The sequence below is a fragment of the Panthera onca genome, chromosome A1 (assembly GCF_046562875.1).
Source record: "Panthera onca isolate mPanOnc1 chromosome A1, mPanOnc1 haplotype 2, whole genome shotgun sequence".
NCBI classification, from domain to species: domain Eukaryota; kingdom Metazoa; phylum Chordata; class Mammalia; order Carnivora; family Felidae; genus Panthera; species Panthera onca.
In genome coordinates, this window is record NC_138339.1 from 111,488,310 (window position 1) to 111,513,657 (window position 25,348).

Genomic DNA, 25,348 nt, shown 5'->3' on the forward strand with positions numbered 1-25,348 from the left:
ATAAACTTATTCCCCCAGAATTCATCATTTCCTGTCACAATGGAAATGTTGGCTTTGGTCTAGTTTAAGGCCATCCGTACCTTAAAGTTCAATCTACTTTTGCTTTCTCAGGGACATTCTACCATCTATTATTCTCCTTTTCCCTCTCATATCCTTAATTTCTTCTCTGTTGGCTTCCTTCTCATCAACTTACCTGATTGATCTAGGGGGGGCCCTTTTGATAATTTACACAAAGTAACTATATTGCCTAGTGGGGGCCCTTCCTTAAAGATACATGATGAGATGTTTGCATAGTTGCCTACCTGCCCTTCTCATAAACTTACAAAATTTCTTGAAATTTTCTTAATTTTCAGTGCCCTGTGATTACTCTCATCTCTAAGTTTCTGCCTGAGCCAACTTCTGTCCAGAATGCCTTTACCTTGATGCTCCCCAAGACAGACATACACAGTCACACACATATGTTCATACAAGATATGACTAGCTCATTTCAACTTAAACTTGAGGTCTTGGCATCAGATCCTTCTTTGTGAAGACTCACTGACCCTTTAAGCTTTGAATATTCTTCCTGTGTTTCCATACCAGACACTACATATCCCCATCCATACCTACATCTCACTCTCTATCTCCCTGAATTATAGTTGTTTGTCTATTTGTTTACTTCCCTTATGACACAGAGTTCTTTGAGGACAAGTATTTTTTTTTTCATGTTCATCAATTAAATACCAAAATCTGAATGGTAATTGACACATGGTATATAACTAATATTTTTAGCTTGAATTGACAAGTGGAGTAGTTCATTAGAAAGTTACAAGATTGGTCTTTGGTAGTACTGAAACACGGCCAGCCAAGCACTTATTGTTGAATTTGCTTCAGTGTGATAGAGAAAAATGCAGTCAAGTGTGGCACTTCTTAATTCCTCACATATTTGCTGTTTGTTTCATATTAGAAGAAAAAATTACTAAAAATGACCTAACATATTGAAACAATGGGATAGGGACTTTAGTAATAGTACTTAGAGTGGTAATATTCACAATGCTATCTAATATATGTGTAGATTTTTATAATTCTAAAAGCCCTTCATATATCCATAGGAAATGCCCTAACCCTGTTTCTGAAAAACATTGAAGACCTGAGCTAAATATAAGACTCTGAAACATGCTTTGGATATTTCTAAGTAGGCAGCAGTTTGGCCTTGTATAAGACAGTATCTGATGGTGAAAATTTCCCACTTTAAGCTGTTTGGCATCAAATTGATGCATCCTAACAAATAACATAACAAACGTGTATTCAAATATACCTAGGGTATATGCAAAAAGAAAGTTTAATTTAAATCTTTGTGTCATCACAAAGTTGGCAGAGGACCCTTAGTTATCATAACTTACCATTTAATTCCATGTTCTGAATTGAAATGGTGCTTGTTCACTCTTAGTTTTTAATTGACATCATTTCTGCTAGCACTTTCCATCATTATTGACAGGAATGTTCTCCCTTGTTAGTTGTCCCATAGCATGCTGAGTGATTGATTGGATTGCTAGGGCAGATTTAAAATGCACTGGCAGAAAAGGATGGTGGTGGTGGTGTATAATAATCTCTGTACCATAGTAGTGGCACAAACTGATTATTTAGGTTTGTTCAGGAAAAATACACTGATCATATATGTGAATTTTTCACTTTATATACCGATGTCCTGATGGTGAGTAATGAAAACTTTCAAGGAGGCCCAAATGAATGCAATAGTTTTAGAAACCCTCGTTGATTTTACCCGAAAAACTCCAACATTTATGGTCAATATTTGGGAAAAATGAATAATTTGACATATAAGAGTGGAATATTGATGTACTCATTAAATATGTCCATTTTTGGTTGTTTTAACTATGAATATGCAACCCTTAGATTGATGAAAAGAGGAGTACCTGGGTGGCTCAGTTGGCTAAGCATCTGACTCTTGATATCAGCTCAGGTCATGATCCCACTTTTGTGAGTTTGAGCTCCTCATGGGGTTCTGCACTGACAGCACTGTACCTGTTTGAGATTCTGTTTCCCTCTTTCTCTCTGTCCCTCCCCTGCTCATGCTCTCTCTCTCTCAAAGATAAGTAAAGAAACATTAAAGATTGATGAAAAGGGTTTTTAAGTGAAAGTTAGAAGTCTCAATTTTTAACTGTATAAGATTTTCTTTTAACATAGAGACAATAAGAGTCACAGCTAAAGTGTGTATTTTGATGAAATCTGAGCTCTTAAACCAGTTTTGCCAAAAAATATTTGACTCATGGAGCAAGTCAACCAAGAGACACTAAAGTATTTTTACAACTATATAATGAGGGAATAGGTCTGGGTTGGTATTTATTGATATCTTGAAGTCACCTAAGGAGTTTTTAAAAATGCTGTCATCTGGGTCCCCTCCCTGGAAATACTGATTTCATTCATTTATGTGTGGCAATGGTTTTTAAATTTTGGCTGTTTTCAGAATCACCTGAGGAATTGGTAAATGTATAAAGCCCCAAGCTCTATCTGCTTCAAGGAGCTTGGGCTTTTGTGTTCTTAACTTGTTTTCTAAGTGATTCTGATAACATCACAGTTAGAAATAACTGGTCTACAGCTTAACATTGGAAGCTTTTAAAGCCCTTCAAGGTGATGCTCCTTAGATGCAGCCAAGGTTGGAAACCACTGAGAAAAATCAAACTTAGGATTCTTTCAACTCTATCAGAAATAACCAAAATTGGTAGCTTTTATTGAATAGTTACTGTGTATAAGGCATTATGCTAAGTATTATCTCATTAAATAATCACAAGACCTTTTGAGATAGGTAATAATCCTACTTTGTATATAATTGACATGGGGTAAGTAATTTAGCTAAGGTCACATGACTAGGAAGTGGTGGATTGGAACCCAACAGTCTTACCTCAAAGGTCATGCAATAAACTACTTCTATAAGTAATTTTTTGGAACTATAAGAGAAGTTGAAAACTCTCAAATTGGGAACATGTTAGAAGGTACTTACATGATTTTCTTTTTAATTTCTTATTGAAGTGTAATTCACATACAGTATCCTTTTAGTTTCAAGTATACGTTATAGTGGTTTGATAGTTTTGTATATTATGAAATGATCCCCACCTTAAGTCTAGATACCTTACAAAGTTATTACAATATTATTGACTATATTCTCTATGCTATACATAAAATCCCCATGATTTTTTTTATAACTGGTAGTTTGTACCTCCTAATCCTCTTCACCTATTTCACCTACCCCCTCAATCTTTCCCCACTCTTGTAACCAACAGTTTGCATCCTGTATGTATGAGTGTATTTATGTTTGGTTTGTTCATTTGTTTTGATTTCACACATAAGAAATTATATGATATTTAGCTTTCCCTGACTTATTTCACTTAGTATAATGCCCTTGAGGTCCACCCATGCTATCTCAACTGGCAGAATTTCCTTCTTTTTTTTTTTCCAATGACTGAATAATATTCCATTGTGTGTGCGTGTGTGTACATATACATATATACATGGTGTGTATATACATCTATCAGTAGACAATTATATTGCTTCAATATCTTGGCTATTGTAACTAATACTGTAATAAACATAGAAATGCATGTATCTATTCAAATTGGTGTTTTCATTGTCTTTGGATAAATACCCAGAAGTAGAATTTCTGGATCATATGGTAGTTCTAATTTTTAAGTTTCTTTGAGTAACCTCTGTACTGTTTGCCATGATGACTGCACCAATTTACGTTCCCACCAACAGTATATGAGAATTCCTTTTTCTCTGAGTCGTCACCAACATTTGTTGTTTCTTATCTTTCTGGTAATAGCCAATTTGACAGGTGTGAGTGATAGCTGGTTGTGGTTTTGATTTTCATTTTGCTGATGATTAGTGATTTTGAGTACCTTTCAATGTACCTGTAGGACATCTGTATGTCTTTTTTTTTTTTTTTGAAAAAATTCTATTCAAATTCTCTGCCCATTTTTAAATTGGGTTCTATGTTATTTTGATATTAAATTGTGTGAGTTCTTTATATATTTTGGACATTAACCCCTTATCAGATGTATGATTTGTAAGTATCTTCTCCTATTCAGTAGATTGCCATATCCTTTTATCGATGGTTTCTTTTGTTGTTCAAAAGCTCTTCAGTTTGGTAAATGATTTTTCTTATATTTAAAAATATACCTGACTTGTAATTATATAGTAAAAACAAAAGAATCATTAAAAATTAATTGAGAATACAGGAAAAAGAAATTGTTCATTAATTGAAAGAAAGAAGAAAACTAATAGTGAGAAGCAGGTTAGGTTAGGTTTAAATGATTCCATTTATTCTGGAAAGAAGATCACAAACTGTATTGTTACTGTTTGGGAAGCAAGAATAAGAGTTTCAGATAGATATTCTGACATAGCTCTATTGAGCAGAAAAGTGGTAACAATTTCAGAGGAAAAAAGAAATTTGTATACTTCTTTGAAATGGTTCCAACTATTAATAATGCAGTGAATTGAAAAAAAACTGATTTATACTGCATAATACTTCCTTTTATTTCCTTTCTTGTTTGGAAAGATACCAGCTTGATGCCTTCCTAGGCATTCTTTGGACACTGCCATTAGTCCCACTTGCATCTGTAAAGGGGAGAGAGAATGCCTTAGTCAAGTATGTTTTCAGTTCTACATAGAGGAAAGTAGGGGGACTGCCTTGTTGCTCTCGAAACATAGCCTTTCTCAGACTTTGTACATGGCCACATATGGACAGAGTGCTGATACTTAAATGTTGGAGGAGACATTTCCTACCATGAAGAAGGAGAAGAAGAAGAAAGAAGAGGAGGAGGAGGAGAGAAGGAAGAGGAAGAAAGAAACCCATGAAGAAATACCAAACAGCATTTTTGCACAGCATTAAATTTAATTGCTCCCACTTAGAGAAGGAAACAATGAGCAAAGTGAGCATTTATTTCCATTGATGGTGTTTCATCAATGACTTGTATACTGAGCATCCACTATATGGAGAACATTGGATTTCCAGCACTCTGGACAGTCTGAGAGATGGTTCCTGATTCTGGTAGCTTTAGTATTCATTATATGATGTGCACAAAATGTACATATTCAGGTGTGTCAAAATTGACTGTGTACAGAAAATAGAATAATTACACTTCCAACAAGCCATTGTAAGTCTTAAATAAGATTTTAAATAATAAATGTACAGTGGTAGCTTCCATAAAGTTTAACTCTAAAATTATTTTAGCATTTGATCTTTGAGTAATACAGTAATACAAAACAAAGTACAAGAAAAATATGTTGTACATATATTGCTCTGAAATCCTCTTGGCTCCTGAAAAAAAGCCAACCTTGTAGGAAAATACTAAATAAAGGAAGACAAATAAAAATTGAATTTGGATTTTAGTGTCAAATATTACTCTGATTTCTTTGGGGTAATAGTGATACATGTTTTAAAATGCTTTAGTAATAGAGTGGCATTTGTCTACTGGAAGTGGCAGAAATACAAAATCGCAAGCTGGCACTGACAGTAGAAACCCCTGAAGATAAACAGAGGTTTGTAATGGAAAAGGTACATCAACCTTAACTCTGGCCAGCTATCTCAGCCTTGGCAACTACTTGCCTTGATTTCCAGCCAGGACCACTCCTGGGTACCTTAATCACAGAAGCAGCAGCCACATCATATACTAGCTGGAGGAAGATCTTCAAGAGGAAACATTGGGCATTCTCCCTACTATGGGAAAGATCCACATAATATTTAATTCTGTGTCAAGGAAAGAGGCTGAAATAATCCTAATATTGGGTCTTCGCCCAGATACAAATTTTCAGCAACTTGCACAAAAACCATTCTGGGCAACTTTGCCAGGTAACATCCCTTATCTTTGGAATCCCCAGCATGGGGCTCCTCGTCAACAAGCTCTGTGAATCAGCCAGGAAACACCAAACTCCATTTCTCAAAGGCTGAAGCAAGAGGAGGTGCAGAGGAAAGCTCAGGGGCAGTGGGGGGCAGTAGGGGAGGAAGGCGTGGGCACAGGGAGGGGAAGGATCAGGAGGGCAGGTCTGACTTCTGACTGGCTGAGGTGGTTTTGGAGAAAGTCGCAGCCCCGGCTCACCAGTCAGGAGCTGTCCAACTTTTCAGCTGCTCCGGTCTCAGGGTTCAGGCGCTCTGGACCCACTAGGCTGCTCTCACTACCACCACTGCTTTTTCTGCGTCTGGAGCTAACAATTCCTGCTTTCGCCGCAGGCGCCGAAAGGAAGGAAAGAAGAAAGGGAGGAAGGAGGGACTGACTGTTAGTGAAGCAGCGCACCGTGCGCCCTAGTCTTGGTGAACTGGGGAGCCCAGGAGCGTGTCTCTACCACAACCACTGTGGAGGGAGCCCTGTCACGTTCTGTGACCCCTCCCGCTGGCAGAGCCCCCTTTCGGTCGGCCTGAGCCTCTGGTGGCTTCAAGTGAGAAGCTGAGCCCAGCCTCTGTTCAGCTCCAGAAGCGGCGGCGGCGGCGGCGGCAGCAGCAGCGGCAGCAGTATCCGGGAGGCGCTCCGGCCAGCGCGGTGAAACCGGCTGGGCAGCAGGGAGCAGAGCTGTGAGCCAGGATGGAGGCAGAGGAGAGCAGCGTGCCGACCCAGGCGGGCAGCGGCGAGGGCAGCGACGGCGCTGGAGGGGCTACACTCAAAGCCCCCAAGCACCTCTGGAGGCACGAGCAGCACCACCAGTACCCGCTCCGGCAGCCCCAGTTCCGCCTCCTGCACCCCCATCACCACCTGCCCCCGCCGCCACCGCCCTCGCCCCAGCCCCAACCCCAGTGCCCGCTGCAGCCGCCACCGCCACCCCCCCTGCCACCGCCCCCGCCACCTCCCGGGGCCGCTCGAGGCCGCTACGCCTCGAGCGGGGCCACCGGCCGTGTCCGACACCGAGGCTACTCGGACACCGAGCGCTACCTGTACTGCCGCGCCATGGACCGCACCTCCTACGCCGTGGAGACTGGCCACCGGCCCGGCCTGAAGAAATCCAGGATGTCCTGGCCCTCCTCCTTCCAGGGACTCAGGCGGTGAGTGGAGAGCGCCCCCTCCCCCATTCAGGCACGGGGTCACCTCCCCAGTTAGCAGATTGTCCTCGTTGCTCTATTGATCACTAGCAATCCAGGACCCAGGGCTAAATTCTATTCCAGGAATTGAGGGAGGGAAAGCAGGGGCGTGTCTGTTCTTGCTTGAGAGGGTCAGGATTCAGGTGTGTGTAAGAGATCCTGAAAGTACAGTATAAATGGGTGTGTGTGTGTGTGTGTGTGTGTGTGTGTGAGAGAGAGAGAGAGAGAGAGAGAGAGAGAGAGAGAGAGAGAGATTGACAGGGAGAGAATGAAAGATTTCCAGTTGTCTATACCACCCACCACCCCCTCCCCACCCAGTTCAGTCCCACCCCGGCAAGTGGGACTTAACAGGAAGAATTCAGTTTGCTTGGGTGCAGTACAGAAGAGTGAAGGAAAGGGGTGGGGTGTTGAGCCAGGGAGATTCTCAGTAGTCAGTCGACTCCCCCCAGAGTGAGGGGGGTTGGTGGGGCAGATCTGATGGTGACTAGGAATGGGTGAGACAGCTTGGTTCCAGGATTGCAGCTAAAAGGCTGAGACCAACTCCCTTTCTCTTTGTCAAGTTGGGAAGTAAATTGAACAGCTAAACGGGAGAACAAACACGTGGGTGACTTGGAGAGTTTGGAGCAAAATGTTCAGCAATCCTCAGGAGAGGGATGAGTGAGGGATGGAAGGAGGGAGCTGAGGACTCTGTGGGAGTTACACTGTGTTGGTATGTGGTGTGTGCAGGCTGTATGTGTATCCATCCAGTTGTCTTTGCAGAATCCCAGGAAGAAAGTACCTCGTTTCATTTAGCAGCAGGAAAGATGCAGAGATTTGATTACAGTGATTTCCCCTTAATGTAAAGTGCTCCGGAAGAGAGGGCAAGGAGGCTGCATATCACCCAGAGTTTTAATAGAAGCCAACTGCTCCTTTTCCAAGGAACTGAGTAGTGTAAAGAACCAATTATAGCTGCTTTGAGAAGTCAGCTCAGATTCTTAAGTCAGGTATGGAGGTGGAAGTTGGGCCCTCTCCCTGCAACCCAGAAACAGATCCTTTCTTCCTTATTCCAGGCCCTCCAAGGCAGGAATCCCCTGCCCCACACAGATGCACACAAATAAGCTTTCAGGAGATGCTGGCAAAGTAGAGCTGTCATCATCCAACCTCAAATGTGGGCAGGCATTGATAGAATACGCATCCAAGCCATACATCTGGCTGATGGGTTATTGTAAATTGTAAATCAGGTTGGGGTGCAGAAACAGGAAAACCTGAGGCTGGGATTTTTGTCTAATTGTTAGTGACAGTAGGTTGGGTTTATCAAAAAATATTAATAGTGTTTAAATGTCTGTCTTTCTCTCCTTCCTCTTCCTTCTTTGCTCACTACCCCCCCCGCCCCCCCCCCCCCCGCAATCTCTTTCTTTTTTTATAAGCATGTCTCTGTGTCTTGTGTACACTATGGTCAAGGGAAATCCAGCCAAATAGAATATCCCAACCCTGATGTGCCCACATTCTCCTCATACCCTTTGCCTTCCTCACACTCAGGCAGTGGACATTTTTCATGCTGATGTCCTTATGCCTGTTAGATAAAAATCAAGAGAATTATGGTTAATGATCACAGCTTGGTTCAATTTAAACTTTAAAGATTGGTGTGATTTGCAAACATTCATAAATTAATATGCAAGTTTCATTTTACACCTCAAAGTGCTAAAACCCACATGCTGTGTTACCCTTTGTTTGAAAAAGTGAACGTCTTCCACTTGTGTTGAGCACTAGGTATGTGGGTCCCCGGTGGTGCAATAAGGCAAACATGGCACTTTGAATATTTGACCTGTTAAAATTTGTGAGACTGGGTCTTTAACAAATATGGAATAAGAACAAGGGTTCTCGATTAATCTGTAGGTTGATTGCCTTTGTAGAGTCTCTTAATTAAATTCATTTTTTGATAAAATAGAATATGTCTGAGAGGATGGAGAGGGAAAATAAGCTAATTGGAGTAGAGGTACTGCATCACTGATTTGAATTTATTGTTTGCTGTCCTCTCTACACTAATTATTTTTCTCTTTGAAATTTAATTGAATGGTTCAAAGAAACCTAAAGTTATATAATATTTACCCATAGCTTCCACTGTAGCTCATCTGATAAATCATTGTCATTCTATTTAAGAATTATTAGACTTACAGTTCTTTATATCACTTAGGTATTTCCCAAACACTCATGCATTGCATGTCAAACTTTTCCTTATTAGAAGTGCCTTTGCAAATAAATGTACTTTTTAAGAGGGACATGGATATTAATTTCATTCTTTAAAGACAAGGGTAGCAATGCTTTAAAAGTATCAAAAAATCACATTTATTAACTTACTCAAACCTATTGACGGTACTGAAATGAAATGATATTATCTCCATTTTATAGATAAGAACATTGAGCTCTAGAGGATATGAGTAACTTGTTCTGTAGCACAGTGACTATGAGTGCCAGAGCTACGACTGAAACCCAGGTGTCCTGCCTCAGCAAAGACAGTGGGTGCTCCAAAAATAAATGTGCGCAGAACCTGGGCATGTTGACAGCATCAAGAAATATATAAAACCGAACATGAAGTTAATATTGATTGATACCACAGGACATAAAGTCCAAATAAACAAAAAATGAGATATGGTTTAAATCCTCTTTATTTAAAAAAAAAAACTGCACAGGCTCTGGAAGTAATGAGAAATTTTAACTTTTATTTTTAACTTTTGAAATCCTGGCTGTTACACTGGCATTAATTATCACAATAGAGGCAAACCAGTGTATTTGTCGACTTTGTATATTTCATATAATACAATAATAAATACGAAACAGTGTTCAGAGAATTAAAACTAATCAGAGCACTTCTTGTTGTTTCCACTGATCTTCTAAAAGGGACCAAAGTGTGAGACATGTGCAAATTGTGTGTGTGTGTTCATGTGTGCATGAGCCATCATTCACATGGAGGGCTTAAGTTGTCTGTCAAGTTAATGTCTCTGAAAATGCCTCATGGATGGATGGATGAGTGATTCCCTATGCACTACCAAGAAAAAGATGTCCTTTAAAAGGCTATTTTTAGCATGTATACCAGCATTTTCAGATCCTTTTATTGTCTTGACTGAAATTTTGAAAATTAGAGTACCTGAAACAATGAAAAAGAGCTGTTCTTGGTTTAATGAGGAAGTTTATGAAATAGAAAGGAGGCAATCCTCAGATATTTTGTGATGAGTTATTTTGACTCTGTGGAAAACATAGGTATGTTAAATAAATTTTGTATTAAGTTACATCTAAGAAGATAGATTGACTTTTTAATCTTAACATAAAAAATTTGACATAATAAAATTATGAGGATTGAATCTCAATGTTACCAAGAAAACCAAATGAAATGTAAAAAAACCCATATATATATCATATATAACCCATATACATTATCATATATAAACCATATATTATATATATATGTGTGTGTGTGTGTGTGTGTGTGTATATATATATATGATATATATCATATATTATGATATATATCAGGGGAGCCTGGGTGGCTCAGTCAGTTAAGTGTCCCACTCTTGGTTTCAGTTCAGGTCATGATCACACAGTTTGTGAGTTCGAGCCCCGCATTAGTCTCTGCACTGACATTGAGGAGCCTGCCTAGGATTCTCTTTCTACCCCTCGTTCTCTGCCCCTCCCCCACTCATGCCCTGTCTCAAAATAAATACATAAACTTAAATAAATATTTAAATTTTTATATATATTATATATTATATATATTATATATATATAAATTTAATCACTTGAACTTTAGTTCTTCAAAGTGTAATAATTGCTTAACTGAACTGATAAAGTATTTAGTTATTTCTTTGACTTCTTTTTACACAACAAAACATTTTCATCAGTAATGTGCTTTTCTAAATCTGCAGTAACATGGGGCAACTGAGTGGCTCTGTCGGTTAAGCATCCGACTTCGGCTCAGGTCATGATCTCACCAACATGGGTTCGAGCCCCACTTGGGTCTCTGTGCTGACAGCTCAGAGGCTAGAGCCTGCTTCAGATTGTCTCCCTTTCTCTGCCCCTCCCCCGCTTGTCCTCTGTCTTTCTCTGTATCTCAGAATTAAATAAAAGTTAAATCTGCAATAACGATATATATTCTCAATAACAAAATGGTCAACATCATTAATCATCAAGGAAAAGCAAATAGAAGCCACAATGAGATTTCACCTCACACCTGTCCTATTGGCTATTATCAAAAAGAGAAGAAATACCAAGTATTGGAGCAGATGTGGAGAAAAGGGAACCCTTATACACTGGTGGGAATGTAAATTGGTGTAGCCACTATAGAAGACAATATGGAGCTTTCTGAAGAAACTAAATGTAGAACTGCCATTTGATTCTTAATAAATTAAATATAGAACTACCATGTGATCTAGGCTTCTATTTCTGGGTATTTATCCAAAGAAAATGAAAATACCAGTTCAAAGAGATATATGCATTCCTGTATTCATTGCAGCATTATTTACGATAGCCAAGATAGAGAAATAAACTGAGTGTCCACTGATAGATGAATGGATAAGAAAATTGAGATGTATATAGATATAATGGAATACTATTCAGCCATAGAAAAGAATGAAATCTTGCTATTTGTGACATAAATAGGCCTTGAGGGCATTATACTAAGTGAAATAAGTCAGAGAAAGACAAATATTATCTATCTTATATTTGGAATTTAAAATAAAACAAAAACGAAGCTCACACATGCAAAAAACATGGTGGTTGACAGAGGTGGGATTTGGATTAGAGAAATGGGTGAACTGGTTTTTTGTTGTTAGTTTAAATAAATTGAAAAAAACAATTAAAGTTGGAAAGTCAAAGGGCACCTGCCTGGTTTAGTCAGTAGGTGCCTCATCTCAGGATTGTGAGTTTGAGCCCCAAGTTGGATGTAGAGATTACTTAAAAAAATTTCTTAAAGAAGAAAAAGGTTGGAAATTCATATAGTATAGATGATTCCTTGAGTATAATGAAAATATTCTAGGTGACATAGATGTAAATATCAAGAAGGTAATGTTTGATTAAATTATTTTATAAAAAAGAGATAAAGACTATGATTATGTTCAATAAAAAATCCATGCAGAATGTGAAATATCTATTTGACAGTAGCCTTTTAAATACATTAATATATTAAATAAAAGGAAATATTATATTGCAGTACTTAAATGCTAAAAATCAGGTTTTTGCTTTTCTATTCTGGATTATAAAAGATATTTTTCCATTGTTTCTATTAATTTTGTTGAAGGTTTTTGGGAATTTTTTCTTCATTAAAAAATTAATGGTGATCTAAGTTCATGACGCAAAATTTTAGTTTCACATTACCAAAGTTAATGACTGAAAAATTGATTATTTAAACTGACTACATCAGTGAATCTAAGACTTTGGATTTTAAGAAACAGTAATTTTTTTTAATATTGGGTAACTGACATAAGGTTGCCATCTTTATTTTTTTTTATTTTTTTTATTTTTTTTAATTGTTTTTTTTTTAACGTTTATTTGTTTTTGAGACAGAGAGAGACAGAGCATGAACAGGGGAGGGTCAGAGAGAGGGAGACACAGAATCTGAAACAGGCTCCAGGCTCTGAGCTGTCGGCACAGAGCCCGACGCGGGGCTCGAACTCACGGACCGCGAGATCATGACCTGAGCCGAAGTCGGACGCCCAACCAACTGAGCCACCCAGGCGCCCCAGGTTGCCATCTTTAAATTTTAATAAGTGAAGACATTAAGTTTACGTAATCAACAAAAAAGAATAGCAAAATTGTTATCTTTCACATTTCCTAATATTACCAAATATTAGGAAATATTTGGTAGTTCTAGACTTAATGGGATCTCCAAATTGGCAAGAGAGACAACTTCAGAAAACGAAACATTTTTCACTTTTCAAATTGGATACATTCATACATGCACTTACACACACACACACATAATGATGAATTGGTCACTAATTTTTATCTGCAAACTATTAAGGTGAGTTTGAAAGAGCATCTTGGGAAGGGTTCTTAAACATCACATAGAGTAATAATTTAAAAGGGTAACCCCTGTTAACAACTTTTGGTAGTTACTCAAAAGCCCCGAAGTCTAACGTGAGTAAAATTTTGTCCCTCTCACAGCTTATTATCCATATCCATGTTTAAAAATATACAATATGTGAGTCTATAACTTCAGTGCTGCTAGTCCTGGCTCATAGCAGGAATGTTGCTAAGGGATTATACCAAATAGCACTGTATTATATTTCAAAAGATGTTGTGGTTATTTTTACTCCGAGGAACATTTTTCTACATTTAAAAATAGGAAATCTAATTTTTCCCAAAGAAGAGGGCATTTCACGTTATTTTTTAAAACTCATCAACTAAATTGACTTGATCCCATACACACATATACCACCATCACTATGATCGTCTTGATACCCTTGGTGATCAAATGAAAAATAAGTTATGCTTTGCCTTCAGAGTAAGCATTTTTAGTTCGATCTATGTCAGTGTGTGGTATCACCATTCCTCTAGTAGTCTCAAGTGAGTGGTATCCTTGTATTCTTCCTTCCCTAAACTCTCAGATCTCAGAATCAACCAAGATGTTTTTATTCTACCTCAGAAATATTTCTTATATTTTTCAATTACTACTTCCCTAATCAAGTGCTTATCATCTGTCCCTTAAGCCTTCAGTGTCTCCTGACTCCAGTCTGTTTTATACTCCAGACCACCCAATCTCATCATCCTCTTGTCTTGGGTGATTCATTTTCACCTGCAAGATACAATCTAGATTTCTTAGTCTGACTCTTCAAAATGCTAGCCCAGTTTACCTACCTCACAGAAAGTCTTCCTATCTATCCTATTTCATAAATCCCATGAAATCACCACGCTAACTTCTTGCCAGGTGATGAACTCTCTGTGCCTTTTCACACCTCTTTATTTTTGAAGCTGTTTCTTCCTCCTAGACTGTTTTCCCTATGCCCTATCCCATCCCCTCCTATCTGTTTGGAAAACTTATGAATAGCATGTCAAACTTACCTCCTATGTTAGTACTTGTGTGGATAGTCTTAGAAGCAGAGGAATATTTTTCTCTTCTGGGCTTTCACGTTGCATTTTGTATATATCTTTACTCTAGCAGCTGCCAATTGCAGTTTTATATCTGTCTCCCCCATTAAGTACGTTAGGATATTATTCAGTGTGTGGTTAATATAGGTTCTCAATAAATGATGAACTTTTAAATGTGGAAATAATAATAGTGAAACCCTGCCTTTTCCGTTAGTGCTCTCAGACAGGATATACTTGGTTTTCTTAATCATCTGTGTGTAGTAAACAGAGCTAACAATATTTTGTTCATTTTATAGGTAATCAAAGGGAACTCTCAAAGAAATAGACATATACACATGTTCAAATATAGGACTCAGACTTAGCCTTAAAACTCCTAGTATGGTGATCTTGTCATCACATTGTTAGATAATATAGAATGATATTTGATGAGAGTAAGCTCATCACTTGACTGAAACTATGAAGACAGAAATTATAATGATTATGAAGAGAGATAGTAGTCTTTATAATCCAGATTGTGAGAAAACAACATCACAGTGAAAACCTGATGGAATAAATTCTCCTTTTTTATTTAGAGAGTTGCTTTCACAAAATTAATTCCTGACTTTTGGTTAAGAGGATCCATTAGATTTGCAAGCAAGTGCACATTTTGGGGAGACCATACATCAGATTCTCAACAAGTCTTTAATCCACTAAATTTAAGACACCGTGTTCTAAAGTGAACTAAGTTGTTGGCTAATTCACTAAGGGAACAACTATGAGAACACTGTACACCAGTCAAATGATATTCTCACTGGAATGGCTGAAAGTAATTTGAAATGAGGTTTTAGAAAAATGCAACACTTCCGACAGAAAAGGTCACAGTCTTATTTAAAAATGACATATCCCCAGTGGAATTTGAGGGAATTGACTTAAAATTTGATTGAAAGTATATGTAAGAATAGTAAAGGACATTTGGAAAAAAAAACTTTAAAAAGATGTTTTTGTCTATAAGATGTCAGAACACACACTCTTTTAATTCAAACAATGTGATATTAATTTGGGAATAAACCAGTTCTGTGGAACTGAGTAAAGTATCAAACATTAGACCCATATATATGTGGACATGTAGAATTTACTGAGAACAGCATTCCAACTCACTGAAACTAGGATAAATTATTTTAAATGCGGTGTTTATTAGTTTATTGAAATAAGAAAAGGTCCTTACCTCACACCACAGTAAAGAGCACTTAAAATCAATAATAAAAATACTGAAAACTTACGATAAAAGTTGGCAAAAGACATAAAGAGGACATTCACACGGAAGAAAGAATAACAGCAATATACATGTAGAAAGATTCTCTACTTTGTGAGCAGACAAAAATAAAAAATTAAAATATTAATGTTATTTAATTTTTCATCTATTATCTTAGAGAAAGAGTAAAGGATGAATAATTCGAAAGAAACAGGCGACATGGTGAAGTAGGCACTTTCTTATATACATTCGTTGTAAATAGTGTAAATTAGGAAAACTGTGGTGTGTAATCAATAATATATACCTGAATTTTATTATTTTTTATTTTTTTAACTTTTATTTATTTTGAGAAGAGAGAGAGGGGGGGAGAGAGAGAGAGAGAGAGAGAGAGAAGGAGAGAGAAAGGGAGACAGAGCACAAGTTGGGGAGGGGCAGAGAGAGAGGGAGACACAGAATCTGAAGCATACTCCAGGCTCTGAGCTCTTAGCACAGAGCCCAATGCGGGGCTGGAACAAGATCATGACCTGAGCCAAAGCTGGTCACTTAACTGACTGAGTTACCCAGGCACCCCAATATATGCCAAAATTTTAAATGGGCTTGCCTTTGACCCAGTAATTCCATGCTTAGGTATTTAGCCTAAGGATATAATTGAACGAGTGAGCCGATAGGTACTATATTGCAACATTGTGCATAATGGTAAATATCTGGCAGCCCCCCAGATATATTTCAATAGAGAACTGGTAAAGTAAATTAGGTCATGTCTACAACAAAGGACTACTAGATAAAAATGAGAGAGATGTATGTTTACCAAAGTGTAATTATAAATCCTACAAGTGGTTAAGGGGAAAAATTATTTAGAGACTGGATCATAGAACATGGTACTATTTACTTATGTATATTCATGCATACTTATATTTACACATATGAGGCTATGTCTATATATGTGTGTGCCTATGTATATAGAGATGTGTGTATGCATATTATGGTATAAGGTGTGTGTGTGTGTGTGTGCGCGCGCATAAAATCCTCTCTATTAGAGAAGAAGCACTAAATAGTTATAGGTATAAGAAGAGAATATTTAAGAGTAGTCTTTGTTATTGTTTTATGTTCTTTTTCTTATTTGATTTCTTTTAAAATGAGCATATGTTGGGGCGCCTGGGTGGCTCAGTCGGTTAAGCGTCCGACTTCAGCTCAGGTCACGATCTCACGGTCTGTGAGTCCGTGAGTTCGAGCCCCGCGTGGGGCTCTGGGCTGATGGCTCAGAGACTGGAGCCTGCTTCCGATTCTGTGTCTCCCTCTCTCTCTGCCCCTCCCCCGTTCATGCTCTGTCTCTCTCTGTCTCAAAAATAAATAAACGTTAAAAAAATTAAAAAAAAATAAAATAAATAAAATGAGCATGTTGCTTTTATAATAAGCAAAAATCATCAATTTTCCATAAAAACACCTAATATTTTCTATTTATTTAGGTTAACCTGTTTTATTTATATCCCACTTTTCTCTCCTCCCTAAAAATCATAGCATTGTGTCACAAAACAATTTTGTACAACAAGGTAGAATGAGAATGTCAAAGAGAAGAGAATATAACAGCATGAAGATAGTATGAGACAAGGAATCAAAAACATTCCACTAATTTCCAAGTAATTGCTAGAAATGAGTCACAGAATTGGCTTTGTGCTTCCAATCAGCTAATCCAAGGAAGGAAACAGTATCAGTTCAAGATTCATAGTATTAGTAAGCTTTTAAAAAATGAGTGGTTGCAGACTGCACTGCTGTTTAACTCTGAATAAAAAATGTTTCCCCATGTTTTCTTGTGAAAAGGATACTGTGTGATATGTTACATAAGTTTTCTATAACTAGCCTACACTATATAAGGTATGAAATAAGTATGAATGTTTCCTGTAACTATGGCTGTTTCTTATATAACTGCATATTGATCAAAGTGCTATCAAAGTGCTGTTTATTGAAAGTGTATTATTGGCATGGTATCCCTTGTTAGCATTCTTAACAATGCTTTCTTTCCCTTTACTGCCAAATGCTGTGTGTGCTTTATTAAGAGTAGCTGCATTCTCCAGCTTTAAGAATTCCTTCAGACTCCATCTCGTATATGCTCTTTGACCTGCTTGGTTGCTATCATCGCAGCCCTCAGTTAAGTCCAACTTGTCTAACCTCCAAGATTGGCTCAGAATTCTCGGACACCCGGGCCCAAACTGGGTCCTCCTTATTTGTAGCATGAAAATGGGAAATTCAGTCTTGATACCCAGCTCTGTGATTTCTTGGCAGGTTCCCCTACTTCTCTAGACTTCTCTAGCATATCCACTTCTAGTTAAATGCTCCCAGATAAGCTAGTTACAAAATGTAGCCCTGGGAAATACAAGAATTTAAATATAGATCAGTTAAATGTTAGAACTTATGTACCCAAATTGAGGTTGGTGTTTTAGATTAATTTACTCACAGCCCTTCTCTGTGAAACTGTTTTCCTATTGTTGTTGTTCATTTGGAAGCCAGTTAAAATCATTAGAATATAAAATAAAAGTTTGGAGTCTTCCATATACGTTTTTGTTTTATCACCACTCAGAATCATTCTTGCCATCTGAAGTCTTTCATTTGCATTTAAGGCCAGGTTCTTGTCTAATGACCAATAACCAGAAGTCTCTACTAAAATCATAGAGCTCATTATGGAGATTTCTACTACAGACGCTGAAGAAAGGTCCCCACTGAGAAATACTGTATGTTGTTCTCATCAGAATTTTTGAGAGATAATACAGAGTCTGAGAATGATCATTCTGTAGAATATGGGTGTAAGGAACTCATACTTACCTTAACAACTCAGAAGCTTAAAAAAAAAAGCAACTCAGAAGGTACCATATACATTAACTGATATAAAGTCAACAGATCCACAGTTTGTGGGAGATGGAAAGTTCTTGATGGATTTACAGGTTGGTCTACTCTTTGTGTCTAACTATGTGTCTTCCCCCATGGGGAGTTCTGTATGTACTGATTCCTCTGCCTGATTCCCCTCTTTCCCGCTCACTAGCTTTAATAATATGTATTCATACTTTAGATCATACCTCAGACATCACCTTTTAAGTTACGACTTTCAGTTTTCCCAAACATATCATAATACCTTATATTTCTTTTTTATTGCATTTATCATATTTTAAAAGTACATGTTTAATTATGTAATTATTTGATTAATGCCTATCTCTTCCATCAAACTGTAACCTCTACTGAAAGCAAGGACCCTGTCAGTTTTGTTTATACCTCTGATCCTTGCACATTGTTTGCACTTAAAGATTTATTAAATAAATAAATGAGCCTTAAGAATTAATAAGGTTTTCAAATTTATAAAGCTAGATACACTATTAATAGAGAGCAGAAACAGTTCCAGTTCAGAGTATTCAACATATATTTCATTTAGTTAAAGAATTAAGTTAATATTTTTTTATTTGATGTGACAGACACTTGAGTGTTAGTGAATGTAAGTATCACCCCTGGGAAGAAGCCTGGAGCACAGGAAGTCAGTAAAGAAGTAGCCTCATGGACTGTCAAAATTATGATGTTGTAGAAGAGTTATATTGAAGGGACTAGCTAAGAAACAGAATGAAGGCATTAGATATTAATTTAATTCTATTTTGTGATTTGTCTTCATAGTTATTTAATTTATTTAGGATTGCTGCATTCTGTCCAAAGTTCATTATGTTTCTGTTTTTCTTGCTCAAGCAAATGAAGTATTCATAACTACTCAGCATCTGGTAGCTCTTTGTGACAATAAAGCCCACTAGTAAAAATTAAGAAATTTTTTTTGCCTGAGAATATAACAGTTAATTTAAAATGACTTAAGAACTTTAACAGTTACAGGAGAAAGTAAGAGTATATACCATTATTCTGACAAAATGGCATTTCAATTTCACACACGTTGTCCTTTAATATCGTATGTTAATTTTATTTTTGGTGTGGCAAGGCATGGAAGCTGTTAGAGGAGTCACTATTTTTGTTGACAATGAAATATTTTGTAAACCAAAGTCACAAAGAAGTGTTATGAAAAATAATAAGTCACATGAAACACATAATAATCACACTATTCTAATACTTCAGAAAACAAATATCTACTTAGGGAAAACAGGTTTGTATTTATTTGTTTTTAATGCAGCCATGACACGGACCATAGACTAAAACTGCAGTAGCATTTACTCTCCGGTGGAGTGCAATCCAATTTTCAGTGAGTTCAAATATAATGATTATGTATCTTATTAATTAGGCACACATGGAGGAAAAAGTAGTGTGCTTTAGTACTTTAAAATTCTACTTCCTTAGCTAGCATTAAGACATGACTATATACGAGCAATTTAAGTAAACTAGACCACTGACCTGGTTGATCAGTGCCAACAAGCTAATTTAATGTAATGTTTCCCTAGATACTTTTTTTTTTTAACTGCTTTGACCAAATTAGATTATTGAATTGACAATACTGGATCACATACTCCTTTTTATGTTTGTCACAACATCTGTTGGAACTTATGACAAAATTTAGAAATGTTTGAACCCATCAAGAAGCTACTGAGGATGTGGTGAGAGTCTGCAGGAAAGCAGTAATACGGCTAGGGTTGGCCCTCAACCAATCCGTCCACCAGCCTGTTTATTGCTTTGGATGCTGCTTGTGTCTAAGCATTTGCTTTAAATATTTGATGTAGTTAATTAATGAGTACTTTGAATCTTCTCTATTATAAAAATCTTCTTATAAAAAATAAATGCAAGCAAGTTACAAATGATAGAAGACCAAACTGAAATACAGTAGTTGTCTCCTCAAATACACATCACCAGTTTGTTTACCAGAATATTGCTATCATCTGATTTGTATTAAATAATAGGACTTGTTAGGTAGGTAGCTAAAGGCTAGTGTATCTATTGGTCAGTATTTTCTAAGGCACCAGCCTGAGAGTGGTTTAGTATACATGGAGTTCAGGTTATTGGGGGTGTAGCTGGCAGTGGTGACGGGAGAAAAAGGAAATAAGGCTCTGCTACAGGTTTTTCAACTTTCCTCTAGATGTTACAGATTGATTTTCAGCAGGGAAATTATATGTTTAGCTTTGAATTTTTTAAAGCTCATTCTGGCAGATACGTGGAGCATGGAGTGGGAAGAAATTGGAGGTGCGATTTAGGTGTTTATTGCATCAAACCAGATAAGGAATAAATCATGATAGTCTGAAACTAACGCATGGCTGTAAGAATGGAAAGGAAGAGATGAATTTAAGAGAGGTTTTCTAAATGAATATGATGTGACTTGACTGAATACTGTTAGATAAAAGAATTTTTAAATTAAGTGTATTGGGGCGCCTGGGTGGCTCAGTCGGTTAAGCGTCCGACTTTGGCTCAGGTCATGATCTCACAGTCTGTGGGTTCAAGCCCCTCATCGGGCTCTGTGCTGACAGCTCAGAGCCTGGAGCCTGCTTTGGATTCTGTCTCCCTTTCTCTCTGCCCCTCCCCTGCTCTTGCTCTGTCTCTCTCTGTCACAACAATAAATAAAAACTTTAAAAAAATTTTAAATTAAGTGTATTTCTGAAAAATATAATGAACCCATAATTGTTTGGATGTTTAAGGTAAATTTAAAATCTTACATTTTTATTTCCCTGCAGTCGTTTAATTTTTAGCTGTTTTAGGTGTTAGTTAAGATAGTTTTAAAAGATGCCTGTAGATGATCTTCTCAGTGTTGTATTTTTTACGTAGATCACTTGTGCCATTGTATTAAACATAACCACAGCTTTTTAATGGTGAGCACATAGGTAGGTATATCCTAAGCTGTTTTTCTCAATTCATTTGTAAAAGGTGAAAAATGAAACAACTGTTTTCTCTTAGGAGACATCTTAAACCTAATGCACTTTATTTTTTCCAAGATACCTCTCTCTGTGTCTTTCTCTCCTTATCTCTCTCATTTTTTTAGCAAGGAATGTGGTACATTAATCTTTCCAGCTTTGGTTTTCTAATTTCAATTATTTCTGTATCCATCAATTCCAGGAAATCTTTCAAATATTATGTGTGTGTTACTGAAGAATTACTCTTGTGCTTTGCATTTGAAATCTTTTGAAAAGTTGCCTTGGCTTTGTCTTACTTTTATTCAATTGAATTTTCTTTTAAACATTTACCATGCACTTTTGCGTCTGATTAGGTCTATTTGCCTGCATTCCACTAACTAACGTGTTCATGTTTGATATATGTCTCACACACAAACCATGCAGCAACAGTAGTAAACACCCATACTGTTTTTTTGGCTCGTTTGCCTTTCTGAAAGTTCATTTTATCTAGGAAATGAGCTACTTTTCTATTCTTGTAAACAGTGTTTGATAAGAATCATTCCTTTCTTTTTCATTTTTGTAGATTTCAGGTAACTTTGTTACTATATTGAGTTATAAATATGGTGTAAACAGAAATTTGATTTCAAATCATTTTTGTTGTAATATTCTTATATATTTCCATTCTATGTGTATATTTTTGGTTTGGTGTGTATTTTCATAGTACCGTTAATGTAAAGAACAATTGGAATGTATTTCCTTTGTTTTCTTACATTTCTTTTTTCCCCTTATTCTATCACTTAGTATTAGGTAAGTATGTAACAATTATTTTCCCTCTCAAAGAGGAAAATAACTTAAACTTCTTTCTAAGATAATAGTAAGAGCAGCTATATATAAAGTTTAAAAGACTTTTTCATAGTATTTTAATGTATACTATCCCTATTGACCCTCATATAGATTTTTTAATTTTTTTAAAGTTTATTATTTATTTTTGAGATAGACACAGCATGAGCAGGGGAAAGGCAGAGAGAGAGAGAGAGAGAGAGAGAGAGAGAGGGATACACAGACTCCGAAGCCAGCTCCAGGCTCTGAGCTGTCAGCACAGAGCTTAATGCAGGGCTCGAACCACGAACTCTGAGATCATGACCTGAGCTGAAGTTGGATGCTTAACCGAGTGAGCCACCCAGGCACCCCTCATATAGAAGGCTTTTAAGCTGAAGAGAAGCACAGTACATTCTAGAAAGTCTCCTTTTTGGTGGTATCAGAGAAGAAGAAGAAGGGGAAGAAGAGGAAGAAGGACAAAGGAAGGGGGGAGAGGGGGAGGGGGAGAAGAAAGCAAGGTGTGAGGAACCCATTTGAGACATTATGACAAAGTTCCAGGAGGAAAGTTAAAAAAGGCATAAACTAGAGCTGCAGAAGAAATAAGGATAATATTAATAGTCTAGGTTTGTCCATTCTTAGCAGTCAACTTGGAAGAAAGGTGGGCGGATGAGGAATAAAGCAGAGATGGAAATTTTAGGCTATGAACTTGGCCACATGGATGGATGATGGTACTACTAACCATGTCAGACAAATAAAGCTGATAAATGCAGTTTGAGTTGCCTGGGCACATACACATAGAAATGTCTCATAAATAATTTTCATCATCATCATCATTGTCATCACCTCCTGAGCGTAACCATTTATTGAGTTATTCTCCTGGCCTGGTACTCCTTGGAGCTTAATGGAGATGACACAACATGTAATTTTTACAACATTCCATGGGGTAAATACTCTTATCTCTCCATGCAGATATGGAAGAAAATACTTAGCAAGGTTACAGAACTTGTACATTCATGTGCTTCAAAGCCAGAGTCCGCTGATTCCAAGTTCTGGTTCTTTCAATACCTCACATTTTAAAGGTCAGAAAAATGGGAGAATAGTGTAGGTTGGTTTGGAGTTACTGGCAAAGTATATTTGGTATCAGTAAGAGCACCCGAAGAAGTGATGTCGGTGGAGAAGAGGCTCGAGGGTAGAAGCCACAAAAACACCATTTAAAGTACAAGTAGGAAAAGAGGAGCCAGTGAGGGCACCTAAGGAGGAACCCTAGCCTTGTGCTTTCTCAACCAAAACACCATTCCTCATTGTGTTTCTTGTAAACATGAACTCTAGACCGTTCGTCGTCTTGGGTGTTTAAGAAAATGAGTCTTCTGTCATGATTTACTTATAAGAAGAGTGTAGGATTTGTGGACATTTCATCAAGTTATGTATGTGGCATCATTAATCATTAACATATGGAAAGAGATTATTGGACACTGTAATATTTCCAGGTGAGGGAGGATACTTGGGGATTTTTATACCCTGTGTACTTGTCAAATTGGACCTCGAGTGCTGCCCCATAGAGTTGCTGCTTGAAGAATCTAAATGCTTACTGGCAAAAGAAGGAAAAGAATCACACCTTCAAGTTAGTAAAATTAAAGCTGAAGTTTATTCACTTCCCTGTCAGGTAAATGTTGACTATTTGCTGTCTCTATGAGAAAGGGAGGAAGGGCTACCCAGGCAGTTTGAAAATCCTGGGAATGATTGAAGACAGGTGAGATAAACCATGACAGCTGACATAGGACAAGAACCCCATCCTGGCATCACTTTTGCTTTGGGTGAGAAAAGAGAGTAGTGTTGGTTATTTTGTACATAAAATATTACTTTGGATTTTCTAAATACTTTTACTTTTAAACATGAGCAGGGGAGCACCTGGGTGGCTCAGTTGGTTAAGCATACGACTTCGACTCAGGTCATGATATCACAGTTTGTGAGTTTGAGCCCTGGGTCGGGATCTGTGAGAACAGCCTGAAGCCCACTTCTGATTCTGTGTGTCTCCCTCGCAGGCTGTGTGTGTGTGTGTGTGTGTGTGTGTGTGTGTGTGTGTGTGAAAAATAAATATTAAAAAAAATTTAAATGAGTAAGAAATAACTGGTAGAGAAAGTAAAGAAACGGTTGCATCTATCTCCTTCCATAAATATTACCACTCCTGGGTTAAAACTCTCTTATCCATGCAGTCTTCCCAATCACATTAAGTGGATATTGTCTCTGCAGTAAGAACACATTTTTGGCAGCTGAGGTTCCTTTCTGGTGCATATTAGGATTCTCCCATCCTCATATTTCAGTTCTTCATGGTGTTATAAAGGAAGTGATGTGATACAATTTCCTGTCGAACAATGGGAATAGAAGTGTTCTTGCAAGCAAAGAACCTGGGGATGCTGAGAGGTGGAGTGAGGGGGCCTTATCTAGACCGCAACATTTCACTGGCACCATCAGCTCTGAATCTCACTTCTTATACATGTGATTGTGAACAAAGGATGGAGACTGTTTTGAATTAGATTACTTTTTATATTTCAGTGAATCTCTTTGATTAGTTTAAGAACACTTTGTTAGAACAAAACTATTGACATAAGTCCTTATTTTTAAAAAACATATAAAGAAGTCTTTGAAAGGACTGTAAAAGACAAGCTTCTTGATTATATCAGCATATGTTTTTCTGCTTATATACTTTCATTAGTTCAGTGTGTGCGTGTGTGTGTTCAAACCACTATTTTAAAGCCAATTCTTACCTTTCATTCTTGGTAAGGTTGAGCCATCTTTATAGGTAGAAGTTGTCACATATTGCCACTTTCACATGGTTTAATGTAAGAGAATGTCATGCCCTTTTAGGCCTGGGAGAAGAGAACCCTCTTCATATTTTCTCTTTCCAGATTGTTGGCTCAATCCAGGCTTCAGCATAGTTGGAGTGGCAAATCCCACTCCTGCATCTGGTGAGCTGTGCAGTTAGTAGCTCTGACACTTTTCTACATGGCTTCGGCATCCACATCCCAAAAATGTGAGTGTGGCCTTAAAAAAGACTTTTCCCATGTGACCACCAGATTGCTTCGCGATCTGCCCAGTCATCCCCTTGATTGTGTCATCCTTTAAAAATCTGTGTCATCTGGGTATAGAGAATGAGAATGTTCTCTTGCTCTCTTTTTAAATTCTCAGAATTTTCCCTTCTAAACCACAAGAGAATTGGATTAGACTTTATCATGATTTGAGTCCATGTAGTATGTTTTTTCCCCCAAGAATATATGTAATACAAGCATGAAAATAGATAAGAAATGAGGAGGGGAACAAATTCACTGTTTGAGCCCCAGAAATATACCTTTGGTAAATCATATGCAGAGTAGCTGGTTAGACATGGCC

General features: G+C 37.4%; 1 protein-coding gene across 1 annotated transcript in view; it reads right to left on the reverse strand.

Annotated features, from left to right (window-relative positions):
* Nucleotides 1–4,305: 4,305 nt before the first annotated feature.
* Nucleotides 4,306–25,348, reverse strand: part of LOC144617350 (uncharacterized) — an 80,296-nt gene continuing 59,253 nt past the window's right edge. The window contains exons 2-3 of the mRNA XM_078452617.1: nt 6,093–7,100; nt 4,306–4,611 (exon numbers count right to left, since the gene is read on the reverse strand). Coding sequence (XP_078308743.1) covers nt 6,426–7,100 — 675 coding nt within the window. The 3' untranslated portion in view covers nt 4,306–4,611; nt 6,093–6,425. The remainder of the gene's footprint in view (nt 4,612–6,092; nt 7,101–25,348) is intronic.